Source organism: Nelusetta ayraudi, unplaced genomic scaffold (assembly GCF_046127955.1).
Source record: "Nelusetta ayraudi isolate G7.1 ecotype Tasmania unplaced genomic scaffold, CSIRO-AGI_Nayr_v1 ptg000026l, whole genome shotgun sequence".
Taxonomy (NCBI): domain Eukaryota; kingdom Metazoa; phylum Chordata; class Actinopteri; order Tetraodontiformes; family Monacanthidae; genus Nelusetta; species Nelusetta ayraudi.
The window spans coordinates 7,215,953-7,231,112 of record NW_027466076.1 but is presented as its reverse complement, the minus strand read 5'-3'; the positions used below and the strand labels follow the sequence as shown (position 1 = coordinate 7,231,112).

The 15,160-nt window shown below is 51.8% G+C and overlaps 1 protein-coding gene across 2 annotated transcripts in view; it reads right to left on the bottom strand.

The window, feature by feature from the left end:
* unc5da (unc-5 netrin receptor Da) overlaps positions 1-15,160 on the bottom strand; it is a 239,964-nt gene that overhangs the window by 12,529 nt on the left and 212,275 nt on the right. For both annotated transcript variants that reach the window (XM_076029434.1, XM_076029435.1), the window contains exons 13-16: positions 14,513-14,725; positions 13,545-13,629; positions 5,609-5,783; positions 622-852 (exon numbers count right to left, since the gene is read on the bottom strand). In XM_076029434.1, the coding sequence (XP_075885549.1) occupies positions 622-852; positions 5,609-5,783; positions 13,545-13,629; positions 14,513-14,725 (704 nt within the window). The remainder of the gene's footprint in view (positions 1-621; positions 853-5,608; positions 5,784-13,544; positions 13,630-14,512; positions 14,726-15,160) is intronic.

Here is a 15,160-nt window from a genome sequence, read left to right as displayed (position 1 = left end):
AGATTAGTTAGCTGCTCACTGCTAGCGCTAGCTAGCTAGCTAGCGCTAGCAGTGAGCAGCTAACTCACTTGCAAACCAAAAACCAAAAACTCCCAGAGGGCCAACAGGTGAACAACGGCGCGAGTGTTTACAGTGCACGTGAAGATCCAATATGTCACACAAACTCTCAAAACGCTAAAAGCACTTGAATGTAATTACGCAGTAATAATCAATTAAGCCGGCACTTGTCCAATCATCTCAGGGTTACAGGTATACTTGTGTCCAATCAGTGAAAGAAAATGAGCTGAGGTGGCTCTAAAGCAGAGACGCTTTGGCCATGTTTGAAAAAAAAAAAAAAAAAAAAAGTCTGCAGAGTTGTCACTGATAATTGGGATCATTTGAGAAATAGAAAGTGGAGCAAAATCCAAAAGGCTCTTAGGAGCGTAGTCAGACAGAAAGAAAAACGGACCCCCTGCAAATGTGAAAGTTGTAATTTTTTCATACTTAGTCGGCATGCCAGTAACGCAAAAAGAAAAGTGGAAAATGACGTTGCCATGGCGACCGGGCTAAAATGCCAGCACAAATGTCTGACGTGAACGTAACATTGAAAAGATTGAACTTCACTTTGAGTTTCCGTCTTACCTGGAAGGCGTGCGGCGTGTCGTCCACACAGTAGACCCTGAGGGTGAAGCCCAGGGAGTTGCTGGTGTCCAGACTGCCAAACACGGCCAGCCTGAGCCGCTTGGCCGCCTCCTGGCTCAGCGGCGCCCCCATCAGGGCGTAGCGGCCCGGCTGCTCCAGGAGCACGTGGCACCGCTTGGGCTCCAGCAGACAGTAGCAGAAGGTGCTCTCCTCGTCCACTGACATCACTTCCTGTGGGGCGGGGAGGGAGGGAGGGAGGGACGTCAAACACGGAGGTGGGGGAAGCTGCCAGCGAGGTCAGAGGTCAACGAGACGCTCGACCAGAGGAGAAGGAGGAGATTCTGGAGGCAGAGCCGCGGCTGTCCGTCTTTTCAGTCGCCACCTCTTCGGCTTGTTTGCGCGGCTCCTTGCGAAGAGGAGCCTGTTTGAGCTGCTTCATCCCATTTCGACTCAACGGCCGAGACGTTTTCTGAGCGTTTGCAGCCCCTTTCAAGACTCCGCCTGCCGCCCCCCACTTTCAAAAAACGCTGGATTTTTGAGGATTCGCCGAGCGGCTTTGCACGGCAGATCTGACCGTGCAAACCTGCGATTAGCATTACAATTACGGCGGCGGGAGAGAGAGAGAGAGAGGGAGAGAGAGAGAGAGAGAGAGAGAGAGAGAGAGACAGAGAGAGAGAGAGAGGCGTTGGCGACAACTTTCGAGCGGGATGCCGCGCTAAGAAGGAGTCCCACTCCTCACCTTATTTTCACTTGCGAGTCACACTTGTCCTAGGATGTCCTAAACAGGCAGTTCAAGGAAAAAGCCAAGTGCCTATTTTCCACTCAACACTCTTGACAACGGTGGCCGCTCAATCCACAATACGACTCGCGACTTTGTCAGATGTAAAGAAAATCCGCCCACGCAATACACACAATGCGGCAAAAGTCCGCGTTGACCATGGACGCCCGGGTGAAAAAAAAGGAAAAAAACGACATGAGGAAAACCCAACACGTCTCCTTAGTTCTCCTCTGGTGTCGTAAACGTGTCAGCGACACGCGACCGCACAGCGTTTCTGGGCAAAATGTCGGCGGCCGCCTCCAAGCGGGAGCCCCAGCGAGTTCATTTGGAGCGCAAGAGGCAGCAAGTTGTTTGCAATATTTGCATGCACGGCTCCTTCATCGCCACAGGGTGGAATTCTCTCCCCTCTGTGAAACCCCAGAAAGGTTACGCGGATTCGAAAAAAAAAAAAAACGTCCCCAGAGCCTTTCCGCCGATGCGGTGCGGTGGATCTCCAGAGAGCAACAACAACAACAACAACAACAACAGCGACAATATATTGAAAATAAACAAATAAAAAGAATCCAGCGTATACGGCCGTCGGGAAGCAGACTTTTGGAGGAGACGGTAACGGCTCCCGTTAAAAACTGCAGCGTCTCGGGCAGATTGGGGGATAACGACGGCGGGGGAAAAAACTGAGCGGGAGCCAAGCAGGAGTCACGACACGTCCCGCTAAGCAGATGGTGATACAGTACCGGTGACAAAATGGATTAACGGGTGGGGGGTGGGGGGGTTTGGTGCCACCTAGAGGCCAGGCGCTCGTCATTGGCCCTAGATCACCTATGAAGGTGTAATAAGTGCGACCGTACGGGTCGCGTCTGCACGCGGCCTTCTGCCCTGTAGGGGGTGGTGGTGGAGTGGTGGAGGGCGGGTGCATAGTGAGGTGGGGGGGAAGGGGGAGGGGGGGTATATGGAGATATATGGCGGCGGTGGGGGCGTCGCATGGATTCCCAGAACCTCCGCGGCAGACGTGAAGGATCTCCGGGACCTGCCGGGCGAGGAATGATGGAGTCGGAACTCCGGCGGGTGGGAAGGCGGGCGGCGGGAAGTGCGATCGTTAACGGGAGCGGCACCCGCGAGGGAGAGATGAGAGGGTGAGGGGGGAGGAGTGCGGGGAGGAGGAGGATGGGAGACCTCCGTCTCCCATTATCCGGCTAATTCCGGGAGATGAGGCTCCGGGGCCGGAGCGACGGGCTCTTCATCTGGCTGTCGCAGGTTTTTCACGGAGGGCGGCTTCCTCTTCTCCGCCCCCCCTCCACCCCATCCTGTGCCGGCGGCGTCGGCGATCGCTCTTTTGATAGCCCTCCCCTTTCGCGCGACACACACACACCCACCCACACACACACCCCCGCCGGCAAATTACATCTGTGTAAATGTCACGCGGCGGCAGGTGACGGCGGGGAGGAGAGCCAAGGGCGCCCCCAAGGTCACGCCTACAGGGGGCGGCGGCGGGAGTCATCGATGAGGTTCCCGAAAAAAAAAAAAGAAAGAGCTTTTGATGAGGGTTAGTTAAACATTAAAAGAGCATCTTAGTGGTGGTGGTGGGGGGGGGGGGCAGGGACGGACGGTCGGCCGAAGGGGTTTTTCCGGAGGTGTCATTTTCACAGGGCAGAGCGAAGGTGTGGGGAGAAAAATCTCGCGCCGCCCGCCGATCGCGGCGTTAGCGCCGCGCCGTATTTATAGCCGCCGGCTCTTGAATCTTTTAAAAAGCTCGCTCGGCGCCTTTTTTTTTTTTTTTTTCCCCACTCCTTTTTGCGACCGCACGCTGAGCCGTCGCACTTCGGCGCGGCGGTTTGAAGAGGGGGAAAGAAGACGAAGACGAAGACGAAGAAGAAGAAGAAGAAGAAGAAGAGGGTGTTTCCGTCTGCGCGCTTTATTTTTAAACGGCTCAGATGGATTCGCTCGAGTCGGGCTGGAACTTTAGGGGGAAGAGAGGTTCCCCTGCGCGTATCGCAAATTCAAACGTGTGAGTCGCTTAATGTTTAAAGCCGATTATTCTTGAATTATTAAAAGTCAAGCTGATGATGTTGAAGGCTGAATATTAAACACGTTTTGCAGGGTTTTTCCATTGCAAGAATGGAGTGGAGCAGCCTTGCATGAAGAATCAGAAAAATTATGCTCTGCCAAAAAAAAAAAAAAAAAAAAAAAAAAACCTGCACAGAAATGCAGCACATTTAGCCCTCTGTTTGCAGCCCCCTTGCAAAAACACATACAATTTTAGCTTGACAGCATCTAACTTATGTTTGGATGTAGAGAAAAACAGGCCTGCTGGTGGTTCTGTGAGGGAGACTAGAGCCTTTTGTGACACAACGAATGGTCAATGACTCGGGCTATTTGCAGAAAATAGTGAAGTGAATCCTGCAGAATATGAAACCTTTAAAAGCCCTCGGCATTCCCCGTTTTGCACCAACGTTCACACATGCGGCAATTAGCTCCCCTTTTACCGCCGCCGCCACTTTAGCGTTGACGCTCGACAGAAATGTGACCTTTCTAATTCGGGCGCCTGGGTTTTGAAGAGGAAAAACCTTGTCAGCCGCTACGGGCCACAATTAGAGGCTCGACGCGGCTCCTTCATCGAAGCAGCGTGACGCAAAGTGCAGCGCGTAGCCGTATTTTGAATAATCAGAGTAATCATAGCCACAGGTTACTGGCGAAGACGCGGAGGCAGCGTAATTCAGACTGAAATGCCTGTGCAGGAGGAGAGGAGACGCCGAGACGACGCGACGGCCCGAGCCGCTACCAGCTCGCTTCTCCTCCGACCCTCTGGCGCCGGCGTCGGCTGGCGTTGTTGATGGTGCAGTTCAGTCAGGTGAAGCTAACCGAGATATTGGCCTCTACGTGAAAAACAACGCACCGTAAAATAGAGGATATCCGGCACATTTTCATTTCTGTACGTGTAGAAATGCACCGAAGTCACGACTCACTTGAAATGTTCTCAGTACTTTGATTGGTCGATATTACAAATGGAAGGTACCGACGAAAACGTGACTGTTACGAATTCTACAAGTTATTGACATTAAGATGCGATCGTGCCTTTGTTTTGAAATGGGTGCTCTTAGTTTGAAAGCGCTCCCTTTACATCAATTGTCAACGTGTCAGTGGCTGAGCAGTCATGGATGATGTCATTTAAGTTCATAGTTATGTGAAATTAATATTGACATGTTACTTACCCTCTGTTCTTCAGCTCCTGGCGTGCATTTCCATCTCCCATTAAAATACCAATTTGTACACGTTTAGCATAATCTAGCAATATACTGTGTTGCTGCTTGACGTTAAGCAGTCCTTTATTCCTGTAATGTGTGTCAGAAACTGCTCTGTACCAAAGAATTGATTGCCGTGCACATAGTGAAGGCACTTAAAATGTGTCTCGGAATGCTCCAAACTTGCACTCACTTTGAATTCTGTCGCCACTTTCATTGTCGATATTAAAGGCAGGATGAAAACCTCGTCGCGCTAATGCTTCCAAGTCCCGCTGTTGCGGTATTACATTTCCTATGATGTGCTTACAATGGTGTACACATGCCTCGCGGCCGTCGCGACAAACATTTTTTTTTTTAAGGGGGGGGGGGGGGAGCCACGTTATTGTTCGTCGTGTAGTTTCGCACCATGAAATTAGAGGCAAAAATAAATAAATAAATAAATAATAAAAAAGAAATACTCAAACAGCAATGAATACAAATGCGTTTTGCGTCGGGCCCCCGTAATGGAGGCCGGGCTCGCTCGCTCGCTCGCTCAGTCACAAGCAGCAGCAGCAGCAGCAGCAGCAGCAGCAGCGACGCGGCCGTCGAGGACGCATGAATAAGTCATGCTTTAAAATACCGCCATAATTAAGGCGGGGCTGAGACGTCGGTTGAGGAATCGCCGCCGCCGCCGCCGCCGCCGCTCACGCCGGGCGCCACATTTCTTCCAGATGTACGGCGGCTGCATTTTTAAGCGGGGATGACGAATCTGAGCTGGCAAGTCTGAAATCGGCTCGGCGCTCGCACGACTCCGCCGCCGCCGGGATGAAAATTCCAGATCAAGCTAAGTCGCACCTTTCGCCTGGCACTCGGCTATTGCCTGGCGCTGATATTCCCCGTAGCTCCAGAAGAGGAAGATGAGGAGGAAGAGGAGGAGGAGTGTCTGTCGGCTGTTTTTTTTCTTTCTTTCTTTTTTACCCCCCCCTCTCACCTCCCACTTGTTGTCCTGCGCTTGTCTCTTGAGCCGGACGCTCCAGTTGTCGGCGGCCACCTCGGCACAGTGGGCAACAGTCATGGCGATGGGGCAGGACAGGTCCAGGCCCGGCGGGCCGTACGTGACGGCGGGACTCAGGAAGATCTCCGAGTCCTCTTCGGAGGCGGCGGCGCTGCGGCACACAGAGAGAAGCACGGCGTGTTAAAAGCATCGAATGCGTCATCATTGTTCCTCTTACGCAACAAAAATCGAACGATAACCCGTCACCGAACCAGCAAAACTACGGCGTTTATGAGTACATTTATAATGTATATGAAAAAAAGATGAAATGTGAGCAAATCCATCTGAATTTAGTATCATGGAACTGTTTTCAAGCCTTTCAATATTGTTGAGGGCCAAAACAACACGCGAGCTAATTCGTTTTTTGGGTGTCAGCGGTGCAAAAATACATGAATTGCAATACTTCAGAAGCATTCAAGCGACACACTTGCATTTCGCGGTGCACACGGCCGGCCTGCTGTGCCAGACGCAGCGCCGCAGCGCCACGCAGGCCGCTCTCGCGAGAACGCGCATTGCTTCATGGCAACACTTCACACGCCGACAGCAACACCTCCTGCGTGCGAACAAGACGCTGCGAGTTAGCAAGGCAGAGGCGCCGACCACATCAAAGCAGGTGCGGCTGTGAAGGATGGGAAAAAGAAGGAAGGAACAGGAATATTTTTGTTTTTTGTCAGAGGGTGCCGGGCAGGCAACCAGAGTTGAGTGATTCTGCACCGGGCCAGCAGAGGGCGCTGCGCCAAAACATGTTAATCTACTTGGCTACAAGTCGATGAATCGCACCAGCAATATAGTATTATAAGGTGCGATGAGCCATCCTTAGTGGTCCTTTAAACCCAAACCCAAATTCACTTTATTGGCCTTTGGATGAATTGTATTCACCTTTTCTAATTTCCACCTTGCAGGGGCAAAAGGCAGTTTTTGATTCCCGAAGGGACCGACGGGCGGCTAATAAGTTCCCCTCTGTGAAACCAATATGCAGATCACAGCGTGCGACCCGGGTGGACAGAGTGAACTCGTAATGAATCAATTCCCGACTGGCCGACACACACAGGAAGTGCGGGCGCAGGAGGAAGAGGAAGAGGAAGAGGAGGAGGAGGAGGAGGAGGAGGAGGAGGGAGGGAGGAAGAGGAGGGAAGATTAAAGCGCCAAGACTAATGGACGGCGGGTCGAGGCAGGACAGGCTTTGGCGACGCAGCGTGCAGGCTCGGCCGGGTCGATGGAGCTTATGAAGGCTGCCCCCGGCCGGCCTGGTGACAGATTAGCTGAACCTGGCCTGCTCTTGGCCACGGGCCCAATCTCGGCTGGAAGCCCCGAAGACTGAGAGCAATCAATGGGGCCGGCATCAGTCATGCGGTTGGCCCGCCTGGACACCGCACGCAAGCGCACGACACACACACACACAGACACACAGGACACGGCGTTGGTGCTGCTGTCACTCAGGTACCCTTCAGCATCACATCCGCCTCAGTGGGACGTCAAAAAAAAAAAAAAAAAGGTGCAACATTGCAACGTATTGGTAGCGCTGCCAATAGTAATGCTTCACCTGCACGATGAATGATTTAGTCTTTCCGTCCATCCGTCCATCCATCCATCCATCCATCCATCCATCCATCAATCTATTCTCTTTCACGGCTTATATGTTGCATTCAGGGTCCAGGCTGAGCTGGAGGGCAACCCCGGAAAACCTTCCGCACTCACGTTCAAACCTACCGAAAATTGAATTAAAGGTCCAGTGTGTAATATTTTGCCTGATTTATGAACATATTAATCAGAGTGTACACTCGCAGTACAATAAAAATAATTTTGTTTGCCTACCCACAGAACGGTTCTTATTTATATTCAAGAATAAACATGTATCTTGCTCCCAGTTGGCTGCCATCTTGCACGTGCCATATTTTTAAGGAAGCCCGGTGTGGACAATCCAGCCCGCCTGAGAGCACGTTTTGTATTTAGGGTGAACGCTCGCGCCCTCAAATAAACCAATGAAGCAAAAAGGTAGATGAGGTATCCAGGTTTGCCTGCGCAGGCCACCGTAGCTCACTGGCAAGCTCAGGAGAGGGATGGGGGAGCGCTGCAATCTAAAATGTAGCCACTTGATGTCTGTTTCTTCTCAAATTCTCAAAATATTACACACTTAACCTTTAAAGGTCGGTGGTTAACCTGATGTGTTTGAATTTTGAAAAAAAGAAAAGAAAAAAAAGCTGATTAGCTCTGCAGCTGCCTTGAGGTTGTGCCTATTTTTGGCAAATGAGGATGTTGAGACGGATGATGATGATGCTGTGAATCAACTTGATGGATTCTGTGCAGCAACGGGGAAAAAAAAACAAAAAAACCCTGCGAGTTTTCAGCAAACGGTGCAAGAATGCAGACTTCCAAGTGGAAGCTAACCGCTCGCGCTAAAATCAACCAAACGTGGGGCTTTTTTTTCACTTGAAAGAAAAGAAAGAAAAACACTGTGAGAGGGAAGAGGTTAAATTTTTTTTTTTCGTCAATTTAATATTTCAGCAGCGATCATCGGCGCCATGTGGCGTGTAGCTCTTTCAACGTCGAGCTGTGACATTGCTTCCGGCCCTTCCGAGTCGTCGCTCGCGCGCAGCTCGCGCTGTTATTGTTTAAACGGCCAACTTTGCATATTCTATTTGCGCTCACCTTTAACACGCATCATTTATTCATGTGTGCGAGGAGCGCTCGGTGTGCTTTGCAGGTCGGGGGCGTGAGCGTGCGAGTCGGCGGTGCACAGTTGCCCAACTTCCTGTCACCAATACGCACACTGTAACGCAATAATTATAATAATAATAAAAAAAAGGAAGTTCTGATCTTATATATATATATATATATATATATATATATATATGTATAAAATACTACATGCTGACTGCAACGCGGCCCCCGGAGCTGCACCTCTGCGCTCATCAGCTCCGGGGCGAAACAGAAACCACGGCAACCTGCTGCTGAGACGACGGCAATTATCCCGATTGCCAGCGAGCAAAGATTAAACATTTTTATTTAGCTTCTCCGGCGGCGGCGAGAACAAAGAGCGCTCTCGGCACGGTTGACAGATGCGATGCAGGTCGCTGATTGGCGGCTGCTCGTCAAGCCATCGTCACGGGCCTCTCGCGCTCCCGCCGCTGCTTTCACAGCGGAGCCGTTCCCGAAGACGCCCGGCCGCTCTTTTAAGCCTCTCGCCCAAAGTAAAATATGAAGTAATTAAACCCGGCCGCAGACGCAGACTTAATACTCAAACTGAGCAAACGGCAAGACGACGCTGGTGGTATCTCGGCTGTCAATGGAGGTGAATGGGATTCTTTTTTTTTTTTTTTTAGAGGGGTGGGAGGCGGGTGAGGGGCGGAGGGCTAACAGCATTGAAGAATTAACTTACAATAATCCTCTTTCCTAAAACAATTTCCCCTGCTACTCTGGACATAATCCACCCGGCGCCGTGTGGAAACGGCTTTGGCGGCGTCCGCGCTCCTTTCAAGTGAAACGTCGCTCACAAACAAAACGCGGAAAAATATTTTTGCGGCCGCGCGAGGCCGACAAAGACGCAGGCTGCGTCTCAATTCAGGGTCTTCGTCCTTCGAAGCGTGCATTCGAAGGCCAGTTGCGTCATGGCACTGCGCGAAGGCTTGTCCCAATTCTCCAAAAATCCAAAGGACGCTCCAAATGCGCCCTCGAAATGCGCCCTAATTTTAGCCGATTTCGAAGGATACACCGCTACTATCCTTCGCGTCCTTCCGTATCCCAGGATGCTTTGCGTGCTGCTGCAAAGCATCCTGGGAAGTCAGCTGAAAGTGCAGCAATCTACTGGCAAAGACACAACGTATAAATTTAAGCATTAAAATTTCACATCAAATATTACGTTTTTAACGCAGGGTGTTTTACTTATTTGAACATCCAACGCCATGGTTGGATGGCGAACCAATGGTTAGCTCGATGCTATAAAAACGTCACTTCCAGGGTCGGCCAGCAGGCGGGAACGGCGGTGACGCAACCAGCATAACACGTGGTTACCGGGGAGGCGGGGTTTCGGTTTGCCCTTCCTGGCCGGGTCCTTCGGAGGACGCTTCCTCCTGACGGAGGACGCTTCCTTCGAAGGATGCAGACCCTGAATTGAGACACAGCCACACACTGACCGACCAAACTGACCGACCGGCCGGCGTCGCGGTACGCTCCACGTTCGGTTTGCCGCTCATCGGCCAATCACGCGGCAGCAAACCAGGCGAAGGCGACCCCCCCGCTGGGGTTCAAAGCGAGCGTCGGCACAGAGAAGCGGCTGCGAGACGCGGCGAACTGCGCTGAACTCGAAGGACGCTTGGTATCAATTAGCCCGGCCGAAAGTGCAAAGAGTGGGAGGGTGTAATGTAATGAAATGTATGCAACAAAAAATAAAAAATAATAATTCTAAATGAGATTAATGCAAAAAGAAAATAAAGACGTGCCAGGGTGGATGACCTGTTGATTATATATGCAGATGCTGAAGAATTAAAGCATGAGTAATGTATTGACAAATTCATCCTGTTTAAACTGCCTGCTGGTTTAATTACTGGTAAAATATGTGGGCGGTATTAAATGGTGATCAGACTAAATGTATTATTTATTTAAAGTGTGGTCTTTAAGTGTGACATTGGTCGAAAAAAAAAACAAAAACAAATAAATTAACTAAATTAAATTAGCTGCTCTGAACTGAATTTCTTCCGTCTCTTCAGCAGCTCGGTCTCACAAGTGTTCTGACGTCTCCCAACTTAAACGTCTGGGTTCCGCTCAACTCTGCCGCCTCTTCTCCTTCTTGCCTCATTCCCGTCAGCGTTTCTTTTTTTCTGTCGGCGCCGTCATTAGCATCAGCTGAGGATAATCAGGTGTGAGTCGGGGGTGGGGGTGGGATGAAAATAAAATAAAACAGAACTTTCCAGCGCACAACCTGCGGGCGGGACGTAAACAAAAAGCTGCACGGCGCCGAGTCTCACAGCTAAACAGCTCGAGATATTTCCCTCAGGAGTCGGCGGAGATGAAGTTTTTTTTTTCCCGTCGTCGTCGTTGTCGTCGTCGTCGTCGTCGTCTTTTTTTTTGTGTGCCTGTGTGTGCGGGCGATGCAGCGGCAGAATGATATCCTTGATGTGGTGTAAGTCACGGTAATGAGCCGGCGCCGCGGCCGGGTCTCTGCATCCTTGCACGACTGATATCGTGAGGCGTTAAGATTTTTTCACGAATCCGGAAGCATCCGGCAAGTTCAAATGAGGTGCGTCGCTTTGCATCCTGAATTTAAAAAAAGACGGCGATAACGAAGGAGAGGAAGAAGAAGAGGAGCGGCGGCGCAGCCGCCTCGTTCACTCCGAGCCGTGCGAGTCGCATTATTAGGCAGGATGTGTTCCGTCACGCGTCGCGGCTCTGCCCTCGGACTCCCCGCCGTCGCCCCCTGCTGAGCTGGAGGAGGCGGCGCGCCGAATAACCTTCACGACGGGACCTTTTTTTTTTTTTTTTTTTTTTCCCCAGCCGCACCTGAAACCGGAGCCGGTTTGCTCGATCGATTCCCCTTCTCCTCGGGCCGGTGGAAAAGCCTTTGGCCTTATGTAGATGGACGAGGGGCTGAATGGGGAAGAAAGGATCCAATTTCTCCCGTCGACTCCGCCGGTGTCAGAAGATAGGCTTTTGAGTGACAGGCCGGGCGGCGCGCCGCTCCTGCAGCCTCTTTAAACGACAGCCGGGGAAAGTAAACAGCGTTGGGCTTATCAGAGCGGAGCAGGAGCCCGCAGGGCGGCGGCGGCGAGGAGGAGGAGAGCGAAACCCCAGCCCGCGAGCTGAGGCTCTGAGCCGCGACCCGGAGGTGACCTTTGGATCGGTATCTTTAACCGAGGTGACCCCTAGGCTCTCGGCGGATTGGGCGGGGCCAGCGCACGAGATGACATTTGAATTTCTCACCGGCTCTAAATGTCACTTTTCCGTTCGCCCGGCTCGGATGAATAAAGAAAGGAAGAAAAAAAAAGGAGAGATGAATTTCTCATGGCGGCGCCCGGGCGTTGGGCGGCGCCGCTGAGGTTTTATCTCGATCGCGGCGGCTTCACATATTGATACTGTCTGCTACAAATCAAGCAGTCTAAAGACTGACTGGAGGTTGTCAGGTAGATTTTCCCCGCCGCCAGACGTCCGCCGCATTAGGCGCCGCTTTGAAAGGGCTCCTATCTCACCTGTCATTTATTTTCTCTCTCTCTCCGCCGCCACCCCACCCTCCGCACCTCCTTGAAGAAAGAAAACGGCTTTGTGAAAATCTCGACAGCAAAGTCACAGGGACGAGGCTCGACCCGGGCAGCGCGATAGGCGTCTCGGCTCCGACGGCGTATCGCCTTGCAGCGAACCGAGCACCGAATCGATGCGGCCGTGACTTCACAATTTGCTTCGCTTCAGCCACTCGGGCGGCTGGATTTGCTCAGATTTCAGCGCAGATCTCACTCGCTCCACCCGTCCATCCATCCATCCATCCTATCAAGCCGACCTTTGACGGAGAGCGCGTTGAAATTTCAGAAGCGTTCGGCTCCCTGGACGGAAGCGACGGAAGTTGCAGATTAGCTAAATGCTAGGTACTGTTTGAGCAGAAGATGTTCTGTATGTCCGCTATGTCTCCATGGATTGTTCTCGGCGAATAGACAGATAAATAGATACATTTGGAACAAATTCAAAGGAACAAGGGTGAGAAGAGACTGCAAAAAAACAAAAAAACAAACAAACAAAAAACAGGATGAGGATGCGACAGTGTGATGGAAACAATGGCTGCTAAGTGGAAGGTGTTTTCACAACTAAATATTATTAGAAGAATGCTGCAGGCTAACATTCTTTCACTTTACTAAGCTTTGGAAACAGCCAAAACAGTGGTGCTATGTGGCAAGCGACTGGGTGCTAGCACACGTTAACATTTCAGGCTAATATTCTTTTACTTCATTATACATAGGCTTTGGAAACAGCCAACACAGTGCTGCTAAGCAGGTAGCAACAGGGTGCTAGCGTATGTTAACATTGCAGACTAACAATCGTTCACTTTACTATGCAGGCTTTGGAAACAGCCAACACAGTGCTGCTAAGCTGGTAGCAACAGGGTGCTAGCGCATGCTAACGTTGCAGTCTAATATTCTTTCACTTTACCATGCTCAGGCTTTGCAAACAGCCAACACAGTGGTCCTAAGCAGGTAGCAACAGGGTGCTAGCGTATGCTAACATTGCAGACTAACAATCTTTCACTTTACTATGCAGGCTTTGGAAACAGCCAACACAGTGGTCCTAAGCAGGTAGCAACAGGGTGCTAGCGCATGCTAACGTTGCAGGCTAATATTCTTTCACTTTACCATGCTCAGGCTTTGCAAACAGCCAACACAGTGGTGCGAAGCGGCTAGCCAACGGGTGCCAGTGCACGTCGACATTGCTCGGCAAAGAATCAGACACGTTCGCTTCACAGTGATGGAAGGTTCGTCCTATTGCTTTTTTTTTTGGTCCCCTGCTTTCCCAACCGTCTCCCTCGGCTGGACGGGGCGCCTTAAATAAATCAAAATCCACTTTAGAAACGTCTCGCGGTCCCGAAAGGAGGTCGCCGCGGTGCGACGCAACAAAAACACGGGAGGCGCTTCCGCTTTTATTTTGTTCAATCTGTCAACACCAGCGTCCGCCCCCGGTGCTCCAACAAGACGAGCCGCTGCTCCCACAACGGCGGGCGTGCTGGCTACGCGCGCTGCGCATGTGGCCGCGTGTTTCCCCGCCCCCTGCGCGTGGCAGGATCCGGGCGCGCGCGGATGTCAGCGCCGCGGGTTTCCGCGCAGAGGAGGACGAGGACGGAAAGCGCCGCGTGACGGCACTGAAAGATTAAAAAGCGAGAGGACTCCCCCCCCCTCACCTGCTGTCCTCCTGGCTGATGATCATGTACATCTCCCAGGTGGTGTCTTCTGCGATCCCGCCGTGAGGCACCAACAGACTGATACCTGCGGAGAAGGAGACGTGCAGAGAGGGATCACGCGGAGACCAGACGCACACACAGACGCGCACAAGACGCACACAGACGCACACTGGCTGTCAGGTCCTTCTGCTTATAGTCGACAGCCAGAGAGGCGATGGCCCCAGAAAAATAAAAATAAATGAAATAATAATAAAAAGGTGGCGGAATCGAGTCCCGAAGGCCGCGTGAATCGATGCTGATGGCGGTTTTCTGCGAAGCCTTGCGCACGCACACGCGCACATACACACACACACACACACACACATATGCACGCACGCAATATTTTATTGTGAAAAACAATTACTGCCAATCTTTGCCGCCGCAGACAGACGCCCCCCCCCCCCTCCCCCCCCCTGGAGGGACAGCGTGATGAATGTAGGCCACGCTGGGAAGAGCCGGCTGAATTATGCGGCATACTGAGAAGGACGCAGGTTCTTCGGTGACGCGGCCCCAGCTTGATGGTTTCTCTCCGCGGAGCGCAAAGGAGGTACGAAAGTGCTCCACGAAAAAAAAAGGAGGAACTCCTGGCGCTTTTAATTTTTACGTGACAAAAATGCGAAGAAGAAAAAAGGGGGGGGGGGGGTCAAAAACCAAAGGAAAAAAAGCAAAACAAAACCCCCGAGCTGTCTAACTTCACTTCGGTAAATAATAAATACGCCGGCGTGTCGCGGAGGCCGAACCACGACAGCTTCCCATGTTCTCCACGCACCGCCGACAAGATGCCGCCGTTGCAAAATGGCAATACGTTGCCGCTGCTCCATAATGCAGGTGGTTGACGGATCTGCGGACCACCGCCAACCCACCCGCAATCTCTCTGAGTCCCCCGCTCTCCCTCTCTCTCTCTCTCTCTCTCTCTCTCTCTCTCTCACCTGCGTTGGGCACCACCAGCCGCCCGCCGGCGTGGCCGAACACGGCGGTGGCTCGGTGGGACGGCCTGCCGGGGTGCAGGGAGGCCTGCGGAGCGAAGAGCGTCTTGCCCCTCCGGCTGAGCGTCGTCCCCACGGCCTTGTAGTCGGGAGCCAGGCCTCTGGGGAAGGTCTGCGGGTGGGCCATGACGTGGTACTCGGCCCTCTCCGCCACCTCTGGAGAGGACGAGTGGCAACCGTGAGCAAACCGAGCCGGTCCAAATCCGCTCAGCCGGCAGGGCTGCGCCGGAGGGCTTTTCATACAGACTGATGAACAGGGTGGAAAGCTTCAATTTGAAATGGCAATGACGTTTATTGACCTTGAAAGAGGCTGATTGGGACACCGATCACCGATCAGAACCTGACACCGAGCATCGCTGAACACGTAGCACACTGTGATCTCTTATTGTTACCCCGACCCCTTTTTTTCTTTTCCTTTTTTCTGTTTTTGTCCTTCAGAAAACCCTGTATATCATTATTTGTTTATCTTCTGCATCCACATTTCTTTTTGTTGCTGCAACATTTCAACATTTGTCACGTGATAACTTGTTTTTTTGAGTTATGCAAAACACAATAAAATTTGAATCATGAAAAAAATAAAAATTGCGCTCG